Source organism: Panicum virgatum, chromosome 2N (assembly GCF_016808335.1).
Source record: "Panicum virgatum strain AP13 chromosome 2N, P.virgatum_v5, whole genome shotgun sequence".
Classification (NCBI taxonomy): Eukaryota; Viridiplantae; Streptophyta; class Magnoliopsida; order Poales; family Poaceae; genus Panicum; species Panicum virgatum.
The window spans coordinates 6,563,284-6,578,522 of NC_053146.1; the positions used below are offsets into that span (position 1 = coordinate 6,563,284).

At 42.0% G+C, this 15,239-nt stretch overlaps 3 protein-coding genes and 1 long non-coding RNA gene across 4 annotated transcripts; 3 read left to right on the top strand and 1 right to left on the bottom strand.

The window, feature by feature from the left end:
• The first annotated feature begins 1,450 nt into the window (after positions 1-1,450).
• On the top strand, positions 1,451-3,438 carry LOC120659547. The gene is made up of 2 exons (XR_005669056.1): positions 1,451-3,036; positions 3,121-3,438. It is a non-coding gene; the product is annotated as an uncharacterized LOC120659547 (long non-coding RNA).
• Positions 3,439-4,266: 828 nt separating this feature from the next.
• On the top strand, positions 4,267-6,765 carry LOC120659546. Its single transcript, XM_039937722.1, has 4 exons — positions 4,267-4,529; positions 4,649-4,786; positions 5,438-5,948; positions 6,090-6,765. The coding sequence occupies exons 3-4, from the start codon at positions 5,439-5,441 to the stop codon at positions 6,234-6,236; spliced, it is 657 nt and encodes a 218-aa protein (XP_039793656.1). The 5' UTR covers positions 4,267-4,529; positions 4,649-4,786; position 5,438; the 3' UTR covers positions 6,237-6,765.
• LOC120662312 lies at positions 6,374-8,173 on the top strand. Its single transcript, XM_039941486.1, has 3 exons — positions 6,374-7,316; positions 7,415-7,533; positions 7,617-8,173. Exons 1-3 carry the CDS (start codon positions 6,374-6,376, stop codon positions 8,007-8,009), a joined length of 1,455 nt encoding a protein of 484 aa, XP_039797420.1. The 3' UTR covers positions 8,010-8,173.
• A 1,566-nt stretch (positions 8,174-9,739) lies between these two features.
• On the bottom strand, positions 9,740-14,801 carry LOC120662313. Its single transcript, XM_039941487.1, has 2 exons — positions 14,713-14,801; positions 9,740-10,355 (listed from the first exon to the last, which is right to left on the bottom strand). Exons 1-2 carry the CDS (start codon positions 14,769-14,771, stop codon positions 9,740-9,742), a joined length of 675 nt encoding a protein of 224 aa, XP_039797421.1. The 5' UTR covers positions 14,772-14,801.
• Between the last annotated feature and the right edge of the window lie 438 nt (positions 14,802-15,239).

A 15,239-nucleotide genomic window follows, 5' to 3' on the forward strand; every position in this document is an offset into this window, starting at 1 on the left:
TGGACCTAGGAGAGTCCAGGTAGCTACATGTGTCTGGTAGTTATTGGTGCTGATGGATGATGGGTACAGGGCAATGGCACGGCAAGCTCACCGCAAGGAGCTCAAGCATCAGGAGGGTGGCGGCAGGAAAGGACCAAGGTAGTACATGAGAAGGAGAACATGTGTGACGAACTCACCACCGGTGCTTAGATGCTCGTAGTGGAAATCACCCCCGCAACGTGGCGCAGTGTAGTAAAGCATCTCTGCCCACACTGCGGCGATGAGCTCCCAACGCGCAGCTTCATCGCCGATGCTCATGAGCTCCTGGGCCAGCGCAGCTGCATGGGGCAGCACTGGGGACTTGAGAGTTTGAGAGTTCATCTGGAGTTCCATGATATGAGCACCACTACCATCATTGTCAGCCGATTGTTCGTTCTTGATCATTTCAACCGGTGGACCTTGTTGTTGTTCCTCTGATTCTTGGTGCACCACTACACCAAACTGGAATTACCTTGGCGGCCATACATTTTCTTGGCGGCCGTAATTGAACCGCCAAGAAAAAATGTTGTTTCCTTGGCGGTGCTAGTTAACAGCCAATGATTCTATATTTCTTGGCAGCCGATGATGTCCGCCAAGAAAAACAAGCATTTCCTTGGCGGGATTGTCTAGCACGCCAAGTAAATTGAGCACTTTCTTGGCGGTTTTGTTAGGCAGCCAAGGAAATGTTGCGTTTTCTTGGCAACTGACAGCCAAGGAAATGCTTGTCAAGGGCATGTTATGTTTTTTTTCATTTAAATATATATAACGCATATGACAATCGAAGTATAAAGGCACGAAAAACATCGTTATGACATACCAAAAAGGTTTCAACATGAAAATCGACTAATGGAGATATTCATTTCAGAGCACTTGTATGGTGTGAACTCTCTCCTCCCTAACTAGATTCAAGGCGATTAGTAGCAAACTTTATTGTTTTTACATTTAAATTTAATACAAGCTAGATTAGTATATCTTTTTATGAAAATATCAAAATTGAGGTAAAAGTTTGCTTCATTTGGTGTTGATTTCGAAGCAAATGTTTATAGTCAACCCTCTACTCTTTAGTAAGATTCAAGATGTTCAATAGTTAACTTTCTCTTTTAAACAAAATTTAATGTAAACTTGATTTATTATATTTTTTCATGAAAATAACTTTATTATTATTCAATAATATACATTTTTGAGAAATTTAAATATACATTTAGCTACTTAATCGAGAATTACTTTGCCTCACTATACTGAGAAAATCTTTCGAATTGGGCTGAATGTTTGGCAGAGCCCATTACAGTTCCCCTGCACGCACATGGGCCTGCAACGCGTCCGACTGCTTCTAACCGTCCATCGTCGATCTGTCGGCTCTAGTGGGATGCACACGCATCAAAACCGGCCGCACACCACGAAAACCCTAGCTCTTCTCCCCTTTCCCCTGTTCACACCCAGCAGCAACCGAGCGAGCAAGACATGGCGGCGCTGCGCTTAGGTCTGGATGCGGCGTCGCAGCCATGTTGCGTCCTGGCTCGCGGTGCCTTGCCAGAGACGCGGGGTGTTGTGGGCTCCGTGGCCACCACTTGGGCTCCCCACGGAGGCCGTCGATGGCGGTCGTGGCCCCCACCCCACTCCCTCACTGCCGCAAGGCGGCGGCGGCCACCAGCCAGGTAACCGCGGGATCATCCCCAACTCAGCTGGACTCCAGACAGTGGCACCGCGCAAGTGCGCGACGCCAACGCAACTACCGGAGCCGGCTAGCTTCGGACGTGCGGGTGCGGAAGTGCGAGCCTGTGAGGCCTAGGCTGGTCGGTCGTCTCCACATCGAGGGCCACGTGCTGATGAAGCGAGGTATTAGTTTTGCTAATTATACCTTCTATATTTCGCTAGCAATTAATAGTCTGAGTACTTGAATACTTGATTTCTTATTGTGTGCTAGAGGCCGAGCAGTGAGGAACAAGTATTAGTAGTACTTGCCTGTTATTTATTTTACCAATGCATCTCGGATCTAGTATAAGTAGCACTTATTCTTTTATGACTACATCTTGGATCTAGTAATAGGATTTGCAGGACTTCCTACAAGATCCTCTCTTATGATGAGCTTGTTCACGATCCGGCCGCTTCAAGTTTGAATTCTGAAATAACTACGAGTTATTGGTTGGGGGGGGGGGGGAATGCCACAACTGGGAATGGTGGTTCTGTCAACATCTAGTTACTTTTATCAAATAATAAGTTTTCTAGACTGAATCCAAAGGCACACTGTCATGCTGGTTTTCAGTTCACACTGCATAATGTAACTCTTATAAGCTGCATTTAGGTGTAGTAACTATGATGATTTATGTCAATTTGTTACTATTTCCTAGCAGAACAGTTGTACTACCATTTATGTCAATTGATTTATGTCAATTTGTTACTATTTCCTACCTGGCAATTTATGGTACATTTTCTTCTCCTTTAGAAGCAGATAAGGTAAATTTGTACTTAGCAGCATTTGAGACTTTGTTAATTAAGAGTCTGTTTCACAGCAATAGTTCTATATCCCAGCACTGATTTCAAACATTTTGTACCATTGTATTGTCATGGTTACTTTTGTCTAACTTGTGTTGATTTGTGCAATGCAGGTGATTGTTGAGAAGGCTGAGAGTTAATTATCAACTTCTCTAAGTTACCATAACAGCTATATTTTTTTTACAATGACTATCCTCATCTTTAATTGTTTATGGGTAATATTCTTTCCCCTGATGACTGATGGCAGTTGGTGCCATAATTTGGCTACCCCAAGATAAATATGCAACACTATATTCAATTGTCTCACTATTATCATTACAGAAAGTGCTCACTGCTCTCATTTCAATATTTTTACACATCACCATATACTTATTGTGTGTTCACTGTTTTATATTTAACAATTAGGCAGTAACACATCTCCATATACTTATTGCAAGTTTATTTCAAATTGCAGAAGCTGAACTGAGCATTATGAATCTGTATGCTGATTCCTAATGATATATATCAAGAAGGCGTAATTGTGAGGTAATTATTTCTTCCTTTTCACCTGCATGCTTCCACCTAATAGTTCTATTTTCACCAATCTAATAATTTGTTTTTATGGGTTAGAGAGACATGATGGTTTGAGTGCAACTTGGAGTAGCGAGCGAGCTCATATGCATTGGTGAAGGATCTTTTTATGTTTGTGTTAAGTAGATCAAGTCTTGTTAGATTGATTCAATAGTTTTCAACTGAGTTGATTGTAACTTGCTACTGGAATATCTATGAATATTTCTGCTCATTAAAATTACTGCATATCAGCAGCAATGTATTTGTTTTACGTGCCATATGTTGTTCCTGTAATATTATTGGAAGAATAATGATATGTTGCCGGTCACTACCTTGATCAATGGAACTTGATATGGACTGGATGTTTGATGGATGCAATTTGAATTACCTATGAATCCAACAATATTATGTTGCTATTAGCTGGTAACATTTATTTTTTTTATTAGCTTTATGCATTTTCTTGGCGGTTGGCAGCCAAGGAAACGTTGGGGTCTGTCAAGGAAAATATTTTTCTTGGCTGTCAATGACCGCCAAGGAAAGTTGTATTCTTGGCTGTCGACGACCGCCAAGGAAAGTTGTATCCTTGGCGGTTGTAATAATTTATTGGTGCAGTTGCAATTTGGATGTTGCCCTACTTTGCTTGGCGGTCAAACCGCCAAGAAAATAATCCATGGCGGCCGGCAGCCAAGAAAATTGAATTTCCTTGGCTCTCTATTCTTGGCGGCTGGCCGTCAAGGATCATTTCCTTGGCGGTTTTGGCACTTTTCTTGGTGGTTTTTGGCCGCCAAGGCAATTCTGGTTTGGTGTAGTGCACCTTGTGGATCTCAACCATCGAGTCTTGTTGTTGCTTTTGAATTGCATCAAAAAGCTTCAAGATATCATCCTTGTGGTTGTTGACAGACACCGGTAACAAAACTTTGCATATTTCACGACGGGCATTGATGTGTACGAACTGGGAGTTGGAGGTAAGCATCACACCGCACTTGAACACCCTGTTCCGCTAGGCGCGCGACTAGGCGCGATTCAGCGCGCTTAATCGGTAGGCGAGGCCCGTCGCCTCGATTAGGGGGGTCGGCGGCGTCTGGGCGATAGGCGGCGCTGGGCGGGGCTAGGCGGCGCGGAGCCGGCGCGGAGGCGAGCGGCGCGGCGCGGAGGCGGGCTCGAGCGTCGCGCGCACGCGCGAAGAAATCCCGCGCGTAGGCGGGCTCCGCTGCCGAGCGCGCGCCAAAAACGGGAGCCACGGCCGAGCGCGCGGGAGGGATAAGGAGGAGACGGGCGTTTCCCGCCCGCCATTTGCTCCATCCGCCGGCGACGACAGCATCGACGAGGTCATCCCCGCCGGTCGTCACCCGCTCCCCTGCTCCAACGCTCCCCCGCAGGAAGGTCGTCACCCGCTCCCCTGCTCCACCGGTCGTCCCCACTGCCAGGCGCCGCGCCAGGAAGGTCATCCCCTCCGGCGCACCCCCAAGGTCAGTCCCCTCCCCTACTCCTCCGTCTTCCCCCTCGCCTGCTCCTCTTCTTCTTCCCTCTCCTGCTCCTCCCCTGTTCGGCTGCTCTGAAGTCTGAATGACCTTGCGTCCTTGCGAAGTTCCACCTGCCGGCGCTGCTCCTCCAAGCCTGGGAAGCTCCGCCGGCCGCACTGCTCCTCGAACCTCCTCCCCGCTGCACTGCTCCAGCCTCCAAGTCTGCAAGGTCCTCACCGCCGACGGCCTCATCCTGCTCCAAGGTCAGTCCCCTCCCCTGCTCCTAGGCTGACAGAGTATTATGTTGTTGGTGGCAAGTGCTGCTCCTAGGCTGATATTATCTTTTCCTGGGCCTTGTCATCAGTGTAGGATGTTGTGGCATCTGACAGTGACTCCCTTACAGTACAGTGGGTATCTGAGAATGTATTACAATCCCTAAGTTCTTCAGTCCTTGCACTCTGCATCGTGTTCAGTTGCTTGCTCTCTGAAGACGGGAACATGTCATAATTATTGCTTTGGTCATCTCTATCTAGCTTTTCTGATTTAGACTCAGCTTTCATATTAAGTGTGTCAACACCTGAACACATACCATGTTCCACAGAGGCACTGATGATTACTATACCGGGCATGCCCATGGTTGCTACATTACTCCAATGGTCGAATGCATTTTCCATAGTAGGTTGCATTACGCTTTGAGAACACTCATGTTTATGTCAGATCTGAGAGCACTCATGTTTATGTCAGATCTTGAGAGCACTCATGTTCATGTTTATGTCATGTTTATGTCCTTGTTCTGAGAGCACTCATGTGTACAAAGGCTTAATTGTGGTGTTTTTGTGATTTGAAACTGCTCTGAATGATGAATGAATCACTTATTTGAGTTATTTCAATGCATGCCCATTGCCTAACTGTAGGATGTCGACATCAGAGAATGCACAAGTTGATGGAGCCAGCACTGAGGCAGTGAATCTCCTGAAAAGGAACTCAGATGATGTTGGATGGGAGTATGGTGTTCTTGTTGATGCTAACAATAAGGACAAGGTCAGGTGCAACCTTTGTAGTAAGGAGATGAGGGGAGGTATTTATAGGCTAAAGCAGCATTTGGCTCATGAAGGAAAGAATGTGACTAAATGTCCAGCTAGAACACAGCAGGCTTCGGAGGCTAAAGCAAAGTGCAAGAAAGCACTAGAAGATGCAAAAAGGAAGAGGGAGGAGAAGACTGTCCGTGAGCTAGAACTTAGAGCGGAAGTGGATGTGTCTAGGGTTGGAGAGTCAGAGGAAGTCACTTGTGTTGGTAGTTCACAGCCTCACAAATTAGGACCTATTGACAAATGGACACGTGCTATTGATCCTACAGCTACCAAGACTGAGTCTTTAAAGCAACAGCAGCTGAACAAAGAACTTTGGAAAGAAAGATCAAATGAGGTGCACAAGTATACTGCAAGATGGGTCTATAATCATGGTAAATTACTACTATACTAATCTGTATTTGCATTTTAAAATTCATTAGCTGTTGTTATTCCTGTACTGAACACAAATTTGGCTTCTTTTTTTATACATTTGCAGCAATACCTTTCAATGCATGTGACAATGATGACTTCAAGCAAATGTGTGAAGCAATTGGACAGTTTGGACCTGGATTTCAGCCTCCAAGTGATGATTTACTGCGAGAGAAATTGCTGGAACAAGAATATGCAAGAACCAAGAGTTTGATGCAGGAACGTCAAGCTGAGAAGTTGAAAAATGGGTGCTCTGTTATGACCGATGCTTGGTCAGATAGGAAGAGGAGAAGCATAATGAATCTGTGCACTAATTGTGCTGAAGGAACTGAATTCATCAGCTCAAAAGAGATGTCAGATGTGTCACACACAAGTGAAGTCATCTTTGAACTAGTGGACAAAGCAATTGAAGACTTGGGTCCAGAAAACGTGGTGCAAGTAGTGACCGACAATGCCTCCAACAACATGGGAGCAAAGAAGCTATTGCTTGAGAAGAGACCACAGATATTTTGGACATCTTGTGCAGCTCACACAATCAACTTGATGCTCCAAGGAATTAGCAACTTGCCTCGGTTCAAGAAAGTGATTGACCAAGTAAAGGCATTTACTATATTTGTCTATGGCCACACAAGAACATTGGACTGCTTGAGATACTTCACGGAGGGGAAAGAGGTAGTGAGGGCAGGAGTGACTAGGTTTGCTTCAAACTTTCTCACTTTGAACAGCATGCTAGAGAAGAAGGACCAGCTAAGAAAGATGGTGGTTCATACTAGGTGGGACTCATTGAAGGATGTGAAATCAAAGAAAGGAAAAGATGCCACAGCAACTATATTGAGTCCAATCTTTTGGAAGGAAGTGAAGCTAATATTGGCTGTTTTTGAGTCATTGTTCAAAGTCCTCCGTTTGGCTGATGGGGATGTGAAGCCATCCATGGGTTTCATTTATGGAGAACTACTAAAGGCAAAGAGAGAGATCAAAGAGGTCTTTGGCAATAATGAGACTCGATTCAAGGATGTACTAGCTGTTATTGAGAAGAAGATGAAGGGAAGACTTGATTCTCCATTGCATTTGACAGCTTATTTGCTCAATCCACACTATAGCTTTACTAACCCATTAATTTTTGATGAGCCCAAAATGAATGAAGCATTTATAGCTTGTGTTGAGCAATTTTATTATCATGATGAGGACAAGCAAGATCAAGCTGCCAACATTGAATTGAAACAGTTTCAAAATAGAGAAGGAGCATTTAGCAAGAAGTTAGCAAGGACTTTTCAAAACTTTGATTACAATCCAGGTAGAGGTGTTAAGTAACAAATACATGGCTGTTTGCTATTTTCTAACATGGATGTTTGCTGTTTTCTAACTAATAGGGGTATTTTTCTTTTATTTCAGCCTCATGGTGGAGGTTGTATGGAAGCCACACACCAGCTTTACAGAAGATGGCTACAAGGATCTTATCTTTGACATCAAGTGCTTCTGGTTGTGAAAGAAATTGGAGTGGGTTTGAAGGGGTTAGTACCTATCTATTATGAACATTTCAGCAGCATTATAATTAAATTGCACAACTGAAAATGCTCTTATTTTTAATTTATAGATACACACTAAGAAGAGGAATAGACTTACTACAGCCCGCCTCGAAAAGTTGGTCTATATTCAATTCAACAACAGGCTGCTTAGTAAGAGAGAAAAGATCAAGACAAAGAAGATCACTGATGTTCTCTTGTCTAGTGATACAACTGAAGTTCAAGGTTTTCTCCAAGAGGGTGGAGATGATTGCGCATTAGTTGTCTTTAGAGATGAGGAAGATGAGGATGAAATGGAAGGTACAGGGATACGTTGGGCTGTTATTGGAGAGGCAGTGGGAGCAGAAGAGCAGCTTGAGCGGCGTAGAAGTGGTAGAGTGAGGGAGGCAAGGGAGCTCTATGAAGGAGAAGAGTTTTCGTCCGAAGAAGAAGAGTATGAGTCTGATGAGGATGAGGATGAGTGAGGGAGGCAAGGGAGCTCTTATGAACTGCTGTTGTGTGCTATGTTGTGTGCTATGTGACTGTGTGAACCCTTGAGGGGTATGAACTATTTGCTTGTGCTTGTGTTTGTGTTGTATGAACTGCTGCTGTAGTGCTTGTGTCCTTTATTTATAAATTGTGTTGTGCACTTGTACTGCTGGCTGCTGCTATGTGCTTGTGTTTATGGTTTTATGCTTTAAAATTTCTAATTATTAGCTGCTGATATAGGATGCTCATGGATTGGAGGTGGCTGAAATGATTGAGATAAGTGACAACTTCTTGTTTCCTATTTTTTTCATGAACTGCTGTCTATTGACTATTTAGTATTTATAAGATGTCAAAATGTGATGTAGGAGGAAGGAACATGCAAGATTAAGCCACCAAGGTATCAGGTATGTCTACTGACCCTATCTTTTTTTACTGTAGCCTATATATATTCAGCATTTTTTGCTATATATACATAATATATTATATATATAAGTTGTATGGCAAAACGCCAAAACGCCTAGAAAAACGCCTAGCAGCGCCTAGGCGCGATTACTCCCGACTAGTCTCTAGGCTGAGGGTCATCGCCTAGATTGCGCCTAGCGCCTAGCGGAACAGGGCTTGAACACCAGGTACATGATGTAGTTTGATAGCTGTGTGCTTATCTTCTTGTGCTTCTTCACTGTTTGGTGATCAGAATTAGTGCCGCCTCCATCTCCGTAGTGGTAGCATATGTCTGTTGCGACGTGCAAGACGAGCACGCTCGTCGGGAAGTCAGCGCTGCTTGTGATGATCTCCTCTAGTGATTTCAGGGTCGTCGTCGTCGTCGTGGTGGTGGCCAGCAGATCATGATTACCATCATCATGATTGTGGCAATCCATCCACTTCTGAAGTGCTAGCTTGCCACGGGTGCTGGCAATGCCCCATTCATTTCTTGTACCAGAGGCTAACAAGGTGTCGAGGATGAACTTTTTGGTGGACATGTGATCTCTGGTGGTGGTGGCTTTACAGTTGAGTACACGGCCAAGCCATGGCAATGTGAGAACAGTATATAGACGATTACCAATGATGATGTTGTATTGTCCGAGCTCTTGGGAGCACAGTTTCGTGCAGCATGTCGATGACTGATCATCAGTACTCTTGGCTAGGCATGGACGACGACGACGACGAAGATAGAAGCTCAAGCGGCGAAAAACGAGCTTGGCAGCAGAGGACACATCTAGGACTATGGCTCCTACAAGCAATGCATAAGTCACCGTGATGTCAACTCTGTTGCTATTGTGTAGCTGGCCCCTCTTGTGGACAGACATGAAGAGTGCCAAGGCTACTGAGGAGGCTAGGGTTGAAACAAGGATGAAGAGTAAACAAGCAAATAAGTATATGCTAGTTTGCAAAAATGGAGGAGTAATCAGGAGAAACCGAATGCGGTCTTTAGTGTAGAGTACTCGGTAGCAATACTCCAGAACTGCTCCCACGTACTCGTAGGCACTAATGCTGTGGCTAGACGACGACGACGGAGGAAACGCCTTGATGGGCATGCCTGGTAGAATATCGCCATGTGCGGCAACAGTGATGTTGTCCGCATTGTTGAGGGGAGCATCCACTGAGATGATGTCCAGTATGATTGTGCTAGCGTCAGAGCGCAGTCCCCATGGAGGACGAGGACGAGGCCTCGATGAGCTGCCACTACCTCTTGACATCAGATCATGCGTGTCACTCACATCTTTTTTTACTTCCTCCATCGTAACATCGTTCTCTCGCTTCTTCCCCTAACGCCTAGTTCCTTGTCCAGCTCAAGCTCCTTTGCCACTAGTACACCTCTGCCCACAAGTTTTCGCCACAAATCAACACTGTTAAGATGGTCTGCGCTCCTAAAGATGAGGCAAAGGACACGCTCGGCGTACTCGAAGCATCCACAGAAGAACATGATCACCATGGCATCCCTGAGCCGGGCGTCCGGCCAAGAAGCCTTAGCCACCACGTACCCAGCGACCCCTGCCTGGATGACCAGGTTCAGCACGTGCCGCTTCCACAGATCGTTGTCCTGCTTTGAGAAGGCAGTGATGCTGTCCTGCCCGCCAAGGTGGACGAGCACGAACGGCGCCCAGAAGGACACGAGCTCGTGGCCGGGCTCGCTCGCGCGGACTGCAAGGTGGCCCAGCACGAAGACGGCCACGGAGTCGGCCGACAGGTACGCAAGCCACAGGACGGTTACCAGGAACCCGTTCGAGCTGCGCCTCCGCATGCCTGCCAAGAGGAAGAGGAAGACTTGCAGGGAAAGGCTGAGGAGGATCATCAAGTGGATCTCCCATGCATTCCACAGCTCTTGGACGGCAGGCACCAAGCTGAGAGAGATATTGTCTTATAATCAAACATAAGAGTATTGTCTTATAAAAGAAATTTCTTAGAATCAAAACTCCGGCTCCGCTATTGATAGGTAATATTGTTTCGGCCAATATGTATGCATATCCAAAAAATCACTTATGAATTATAAATTTACTCTAATGTAGTTTAAAATTAATTATGTGTATCTTTGCAATTGGCATGTGGTTTGTTAAAGGAACATTTTTTTTCATGATGCATAAAATGTGAAAACATATATTTATTGCTTATGTATAATTAGTATACATAGTGGTACATAGAATTTATGTTTATTTTCAATTTGATGGAGGTAGGCTGAGGCCTCTTTAGATGCAAAATTCAAAATTCTAAAACTATCACATCGAATGTTGCGGCACAATGCATGGAGTATTAAATCTAGACAAAATAAAAATTAATTTCATAGTTTGCTTGTAAATTGCGAGACAAATCTAATGAGTCTAATTAAATCGTAATTAGACACTAAATTGCTATAGTAATACATGCTCTAATGACGGATTAATTTGGCTCATTAGATTGATCTCGCAGTTTACAAACAGTTTCTGTAGTTTATTTTGTAATTAATTCATGTTTAATACTTTAAATATGTGCCGCATATCCGATGTGCCATTTATAGCTTCACTTTTTTTGCATCTAAACCAGGCCTGAGTAATTTACAAAAATATACAATTTACTTTATGGATACTTAATTATTTTTTCATAATAGCTTCTATTTGTAATAGATTTGGGGATAACTCATATTCTAGCATGGTTACTTTTTAATTCTTTTATAATAGTAGATGTGGGTAATTTTGAAGAAAATTAGGTGTTTCTTTAAATTATCTTTCATAATAGCATGAGTTATATCAACTCTTGTTGCATAATTATCAACTCTTGTTGCATAATTTTCCTTGATGACATCATGAATCTATATTTTGGAATCAACTCTTAATATTTTTAGTTGTTGCCTCTTTTGTCCATGTATTAAGTTGAAATTCTAGCGCTCACCTATCTTTCATTCATAATTTATCATTTTTGTTTTATAAAAAATAGATTTTATGCACACTGCACACTTCATTATGCAATGGCATAAACAATAGTTTCAACATATACCACAATATTCAAGATACCGAATCTGCTATATCGAGAATTCTATGAACAATAATATTGTTTTATAAAATAGAGTGCTTAAAATTAAGACCAATATATTGATATGAATAGCAATTGAGCCAAAGTATATAAAATATCAAAACTAATGGCTTACAGTTTTATTGTCCATGCATTATTAGTTTAATTTATGTAAAATATGAATGTGGATTGTTAAGAGATTTTTTCATAATAATAAATTACTAATAGGATATTTATCCTTATGTATGCAATACACCACAACCTTTAAACAGTGACTGATTTGGAGTTGCTAAAAGGGGTGTATAACGATGGGCGGTCAGTTGCTAAAGGTTATAGCGATGAACCCCTTTAGTTACTAACGAAGCCGTATGTGTGTGGAGGCGTGCAGCGGGGTGGAGAGAAAGAGCGGTGTGCGGAGGGGCGTCGGTCTGCTGCTGCTGGTGGGTATTTGGTATTGGTGAGGTGAGTTACGGTTTACATGACTTTTGGTCCAAAATTTTTGTAGGAGTGGCCACAAAACTTTAGCTGCTATTTAGCGACGGACAATAATCTGACTTAGTTACTCATATATAGTAACTCATGATTTAACATAAAACCAAAATACCTATAGCAACGGAGCATCCATCGGAATATTAAAAATTAGCAGCTAACGGTCCGAAGAGAAGCTTTAGCGACTCAACCATTCAACGGCAATTGTTAACTTTAACAATAGACGTTAGACTCTATTGTAGTGTTGTGGTGTAGTGACCATTGCTTACTTGGTTTCTAGGGTAGTACATGGAAATTATGCTTACTTTTAGTTTTAATGTGGTAGAAGTGGATAATTTAGAACATATAATGTACTTCCAGGTTATTTAATTATTTTTCTAATAGATTATATTGGTATTTAGACATAGATTTGTGGGATATTTTACATTGTTTTCTAATAATACAGGTGGACAATTTTGGTGCAAATTGAATGTGTTGCTTTATATTATCCAAATAATATCTGGGTAATTGAAATCAGATTTAGGCCCAGGTTTACTTTGGGTAATTTTCCGTATCGGCAAAGATGGGTAATTTAGATTCAAAATTATGGGTTTATTTTAAATTATCTTTTTTAATGGAACTGGTGGGTAATCTAGGTGAAAATTTAGTGGTTTATTATGTGTATTTTCAAAATAATAGTTGTGGCCAATATATAAAACTATGTCAAAGGTGGAGGTGGGTATTTTTCATAATAGCATAGTTAATAGTAGATGCGGGCATTAGATGCAAACTTAGGAATTTACTTCCATATATGCTACAAATTAAATAAGTTGACTCATTGTCAATATATAAAACAAATTGAAGACATAAATTAAGGTAATCTCCTAATTTTTCATCTAATAAATTGTGCTAAAATTAATAAATTACATGGGTCAGAGCACTTCTATATGTGCTTCTAACTAAAGTACATGTCGATTTCACGAAAAATACATAGAGGAAACTAAAGTTCTAACTAAATCATGTCAATTGCACATGGCGGTGGAATGCAAAGGGAAATATGAATGGCAACAAAACAATATATAAACCAAGTTTACAACAACTTGAAAGATATAGGTGTTATGTCCGTATTGTGTATTGTGTTAGAATACAACTTCACGTGAGATAGATTCAACTAAACATATGTGAAGAAGCACACATGGAAGTGCGTTGCAAATACGCAGAAAAAAATGAATGGGGATTGAAAAAGATTATAAATAAGTGTAACTATACAGTGGCGGTTGTATTAGGACAACCGTCTTTAAAAATGTTTTTCTAGTGGTGCAAATAACATGGGGCCCAGCTAATTATTAGCACAGGCGCCACTCTATTACTTGTCGCTAGCAAAGTTAAAAAAGCATGGCGTCAAGAGAAACCGTGCATCTGTGTAATAGTGTATAGCTTGATGTGTTTTTTTTTATCGCACCTCCGTGAGTGTTTCTTATAACTAGTCAGGTTGGCGCGCTATGCGCGCCTATATCAAAAAGTTGATTTAAAGTAATAATGAAAAAAATATTATCTCTTACTATGTTCAAAGCAACATCGTATCTATGCATTGAATAGAATCTAAAAGTTAGAGTTTGAGATTGCGTCAATTCCAAGCATTTTAGTTTTTTTAGTAGGTACAGTCGATGGATTGGTTTGCATTGATTATTAGTTTTGGTAGAAAAAAAGATAAGATTAGCAATGAATGAATGATTCAATTATATTTTGTGAGTTTACGAAGTGAAAGTAAAGTCCAAAAAGTAGTAGGGCTACCATATGTCCAAAAAGTCGTGTTATTATTTTTTGTATATAGAAAATAATGAAATATATTTTATGCGTGGGTCCCAACTGAATAGTACGTAGGTCACAAATGAATAGTACACAGGTCTCATGTGGGCCCACTTGAACAGTACATGGGTCCCACGCGGGTCCCACCTGAACAGTACACGGGCCCCGTGAACAATACACGGGTCCCAAAGTGGGCCCCACCTGAACAGTACACCCACCTGAACAGTACATGGGTCCCACGTGGGTCCCATCTGAACAGTACATGGGCCCACCTGAACAGTACATGGGTCCCACATGAACAATATATGGGACCCACGTGGGGCCAGAATGCACAGGAGCTCCCCCAAGGTCCGTTAGTATAGTATATTAATTTGCAGGATCGGACATGTATTTTTCTAGCATATCAAATAATGACATATATAGTATGGTACATTTGGAATATAGGCTTATAATTTGGCACATCTGATGCATAAGCACAATGACTAATATATGCAGCCGTTGATTGAACAGCCATTTCAAATCAGAGCCGTGAATTACTATAGCTCGGTTTGCTAGTTTTTTACGGTGAAAGTTGTCCATATCCAAGCATATTTCAGTCTTTGGCTGAGCATGACTCCTTTATATTTCTCAATTTATTCTAAAAGTTAACAGAGTATATTTTAGTGCTTGATATTCTGATTGGCAGCGAGATGTTTTTTGACGACTTATTCTCAATATCTGCTAGCCTAGTCTTTCAAATTTGCTCACAGGGTAGTCTGATCAGTGAATGCAGTGCCCACAAATGATTTTTAACAGTTGATTTCCACACCATGATCTTAACTGATGGCTGAAGTCACACATATTAACTGATGGTTGTCTTAAATTTCCAGTTAAAAGAAACTTGCTCCAATTTGCATATAAAAAAACTGAAAGGAACAAAGTTGCATGCTGCAATAGTACCTTTGTTTATCCATCAGATGGCCCCTGCCAGCTCTTGCGCCGGTTACCATTGGCCTCATCTCAGTCTCAGGTACAGGAAAGCACCATAGAAGGTGTTGCACTGCTTCCTTGCATGCCCTGGTGCTGCATAAATAATACCTGGAAATGATGCGTGATTCACAATCAGTTTGCTAAGATGCTTGCCGGTGGTTGTTAAGATGCTTTGCTTGGATAGAGAGAAAATGTCCGACATGCATGTAAAAGCCTTCACGCGCAGAATTGATATGTTAATTTGTGGGCCCGCTATGCTAGGCTCCTCACTTAATAATCTCAGTGATTTACAACCAATAACAGTAGCAATATACAGGCCAAATATGGAGTAATGACTTAACTAATATAAATAGACGAGTGGCAATATACAGGCCAAATATGGAGTAATGACTTAACTAATATAAATAGACGAGTGAGTTACGCTGTGAGTTCTTTAACTTTTCCCCACACTTGTTGTCATCTAGATCCTCATTTAGTTGCGCCCATAAATTTTTTGA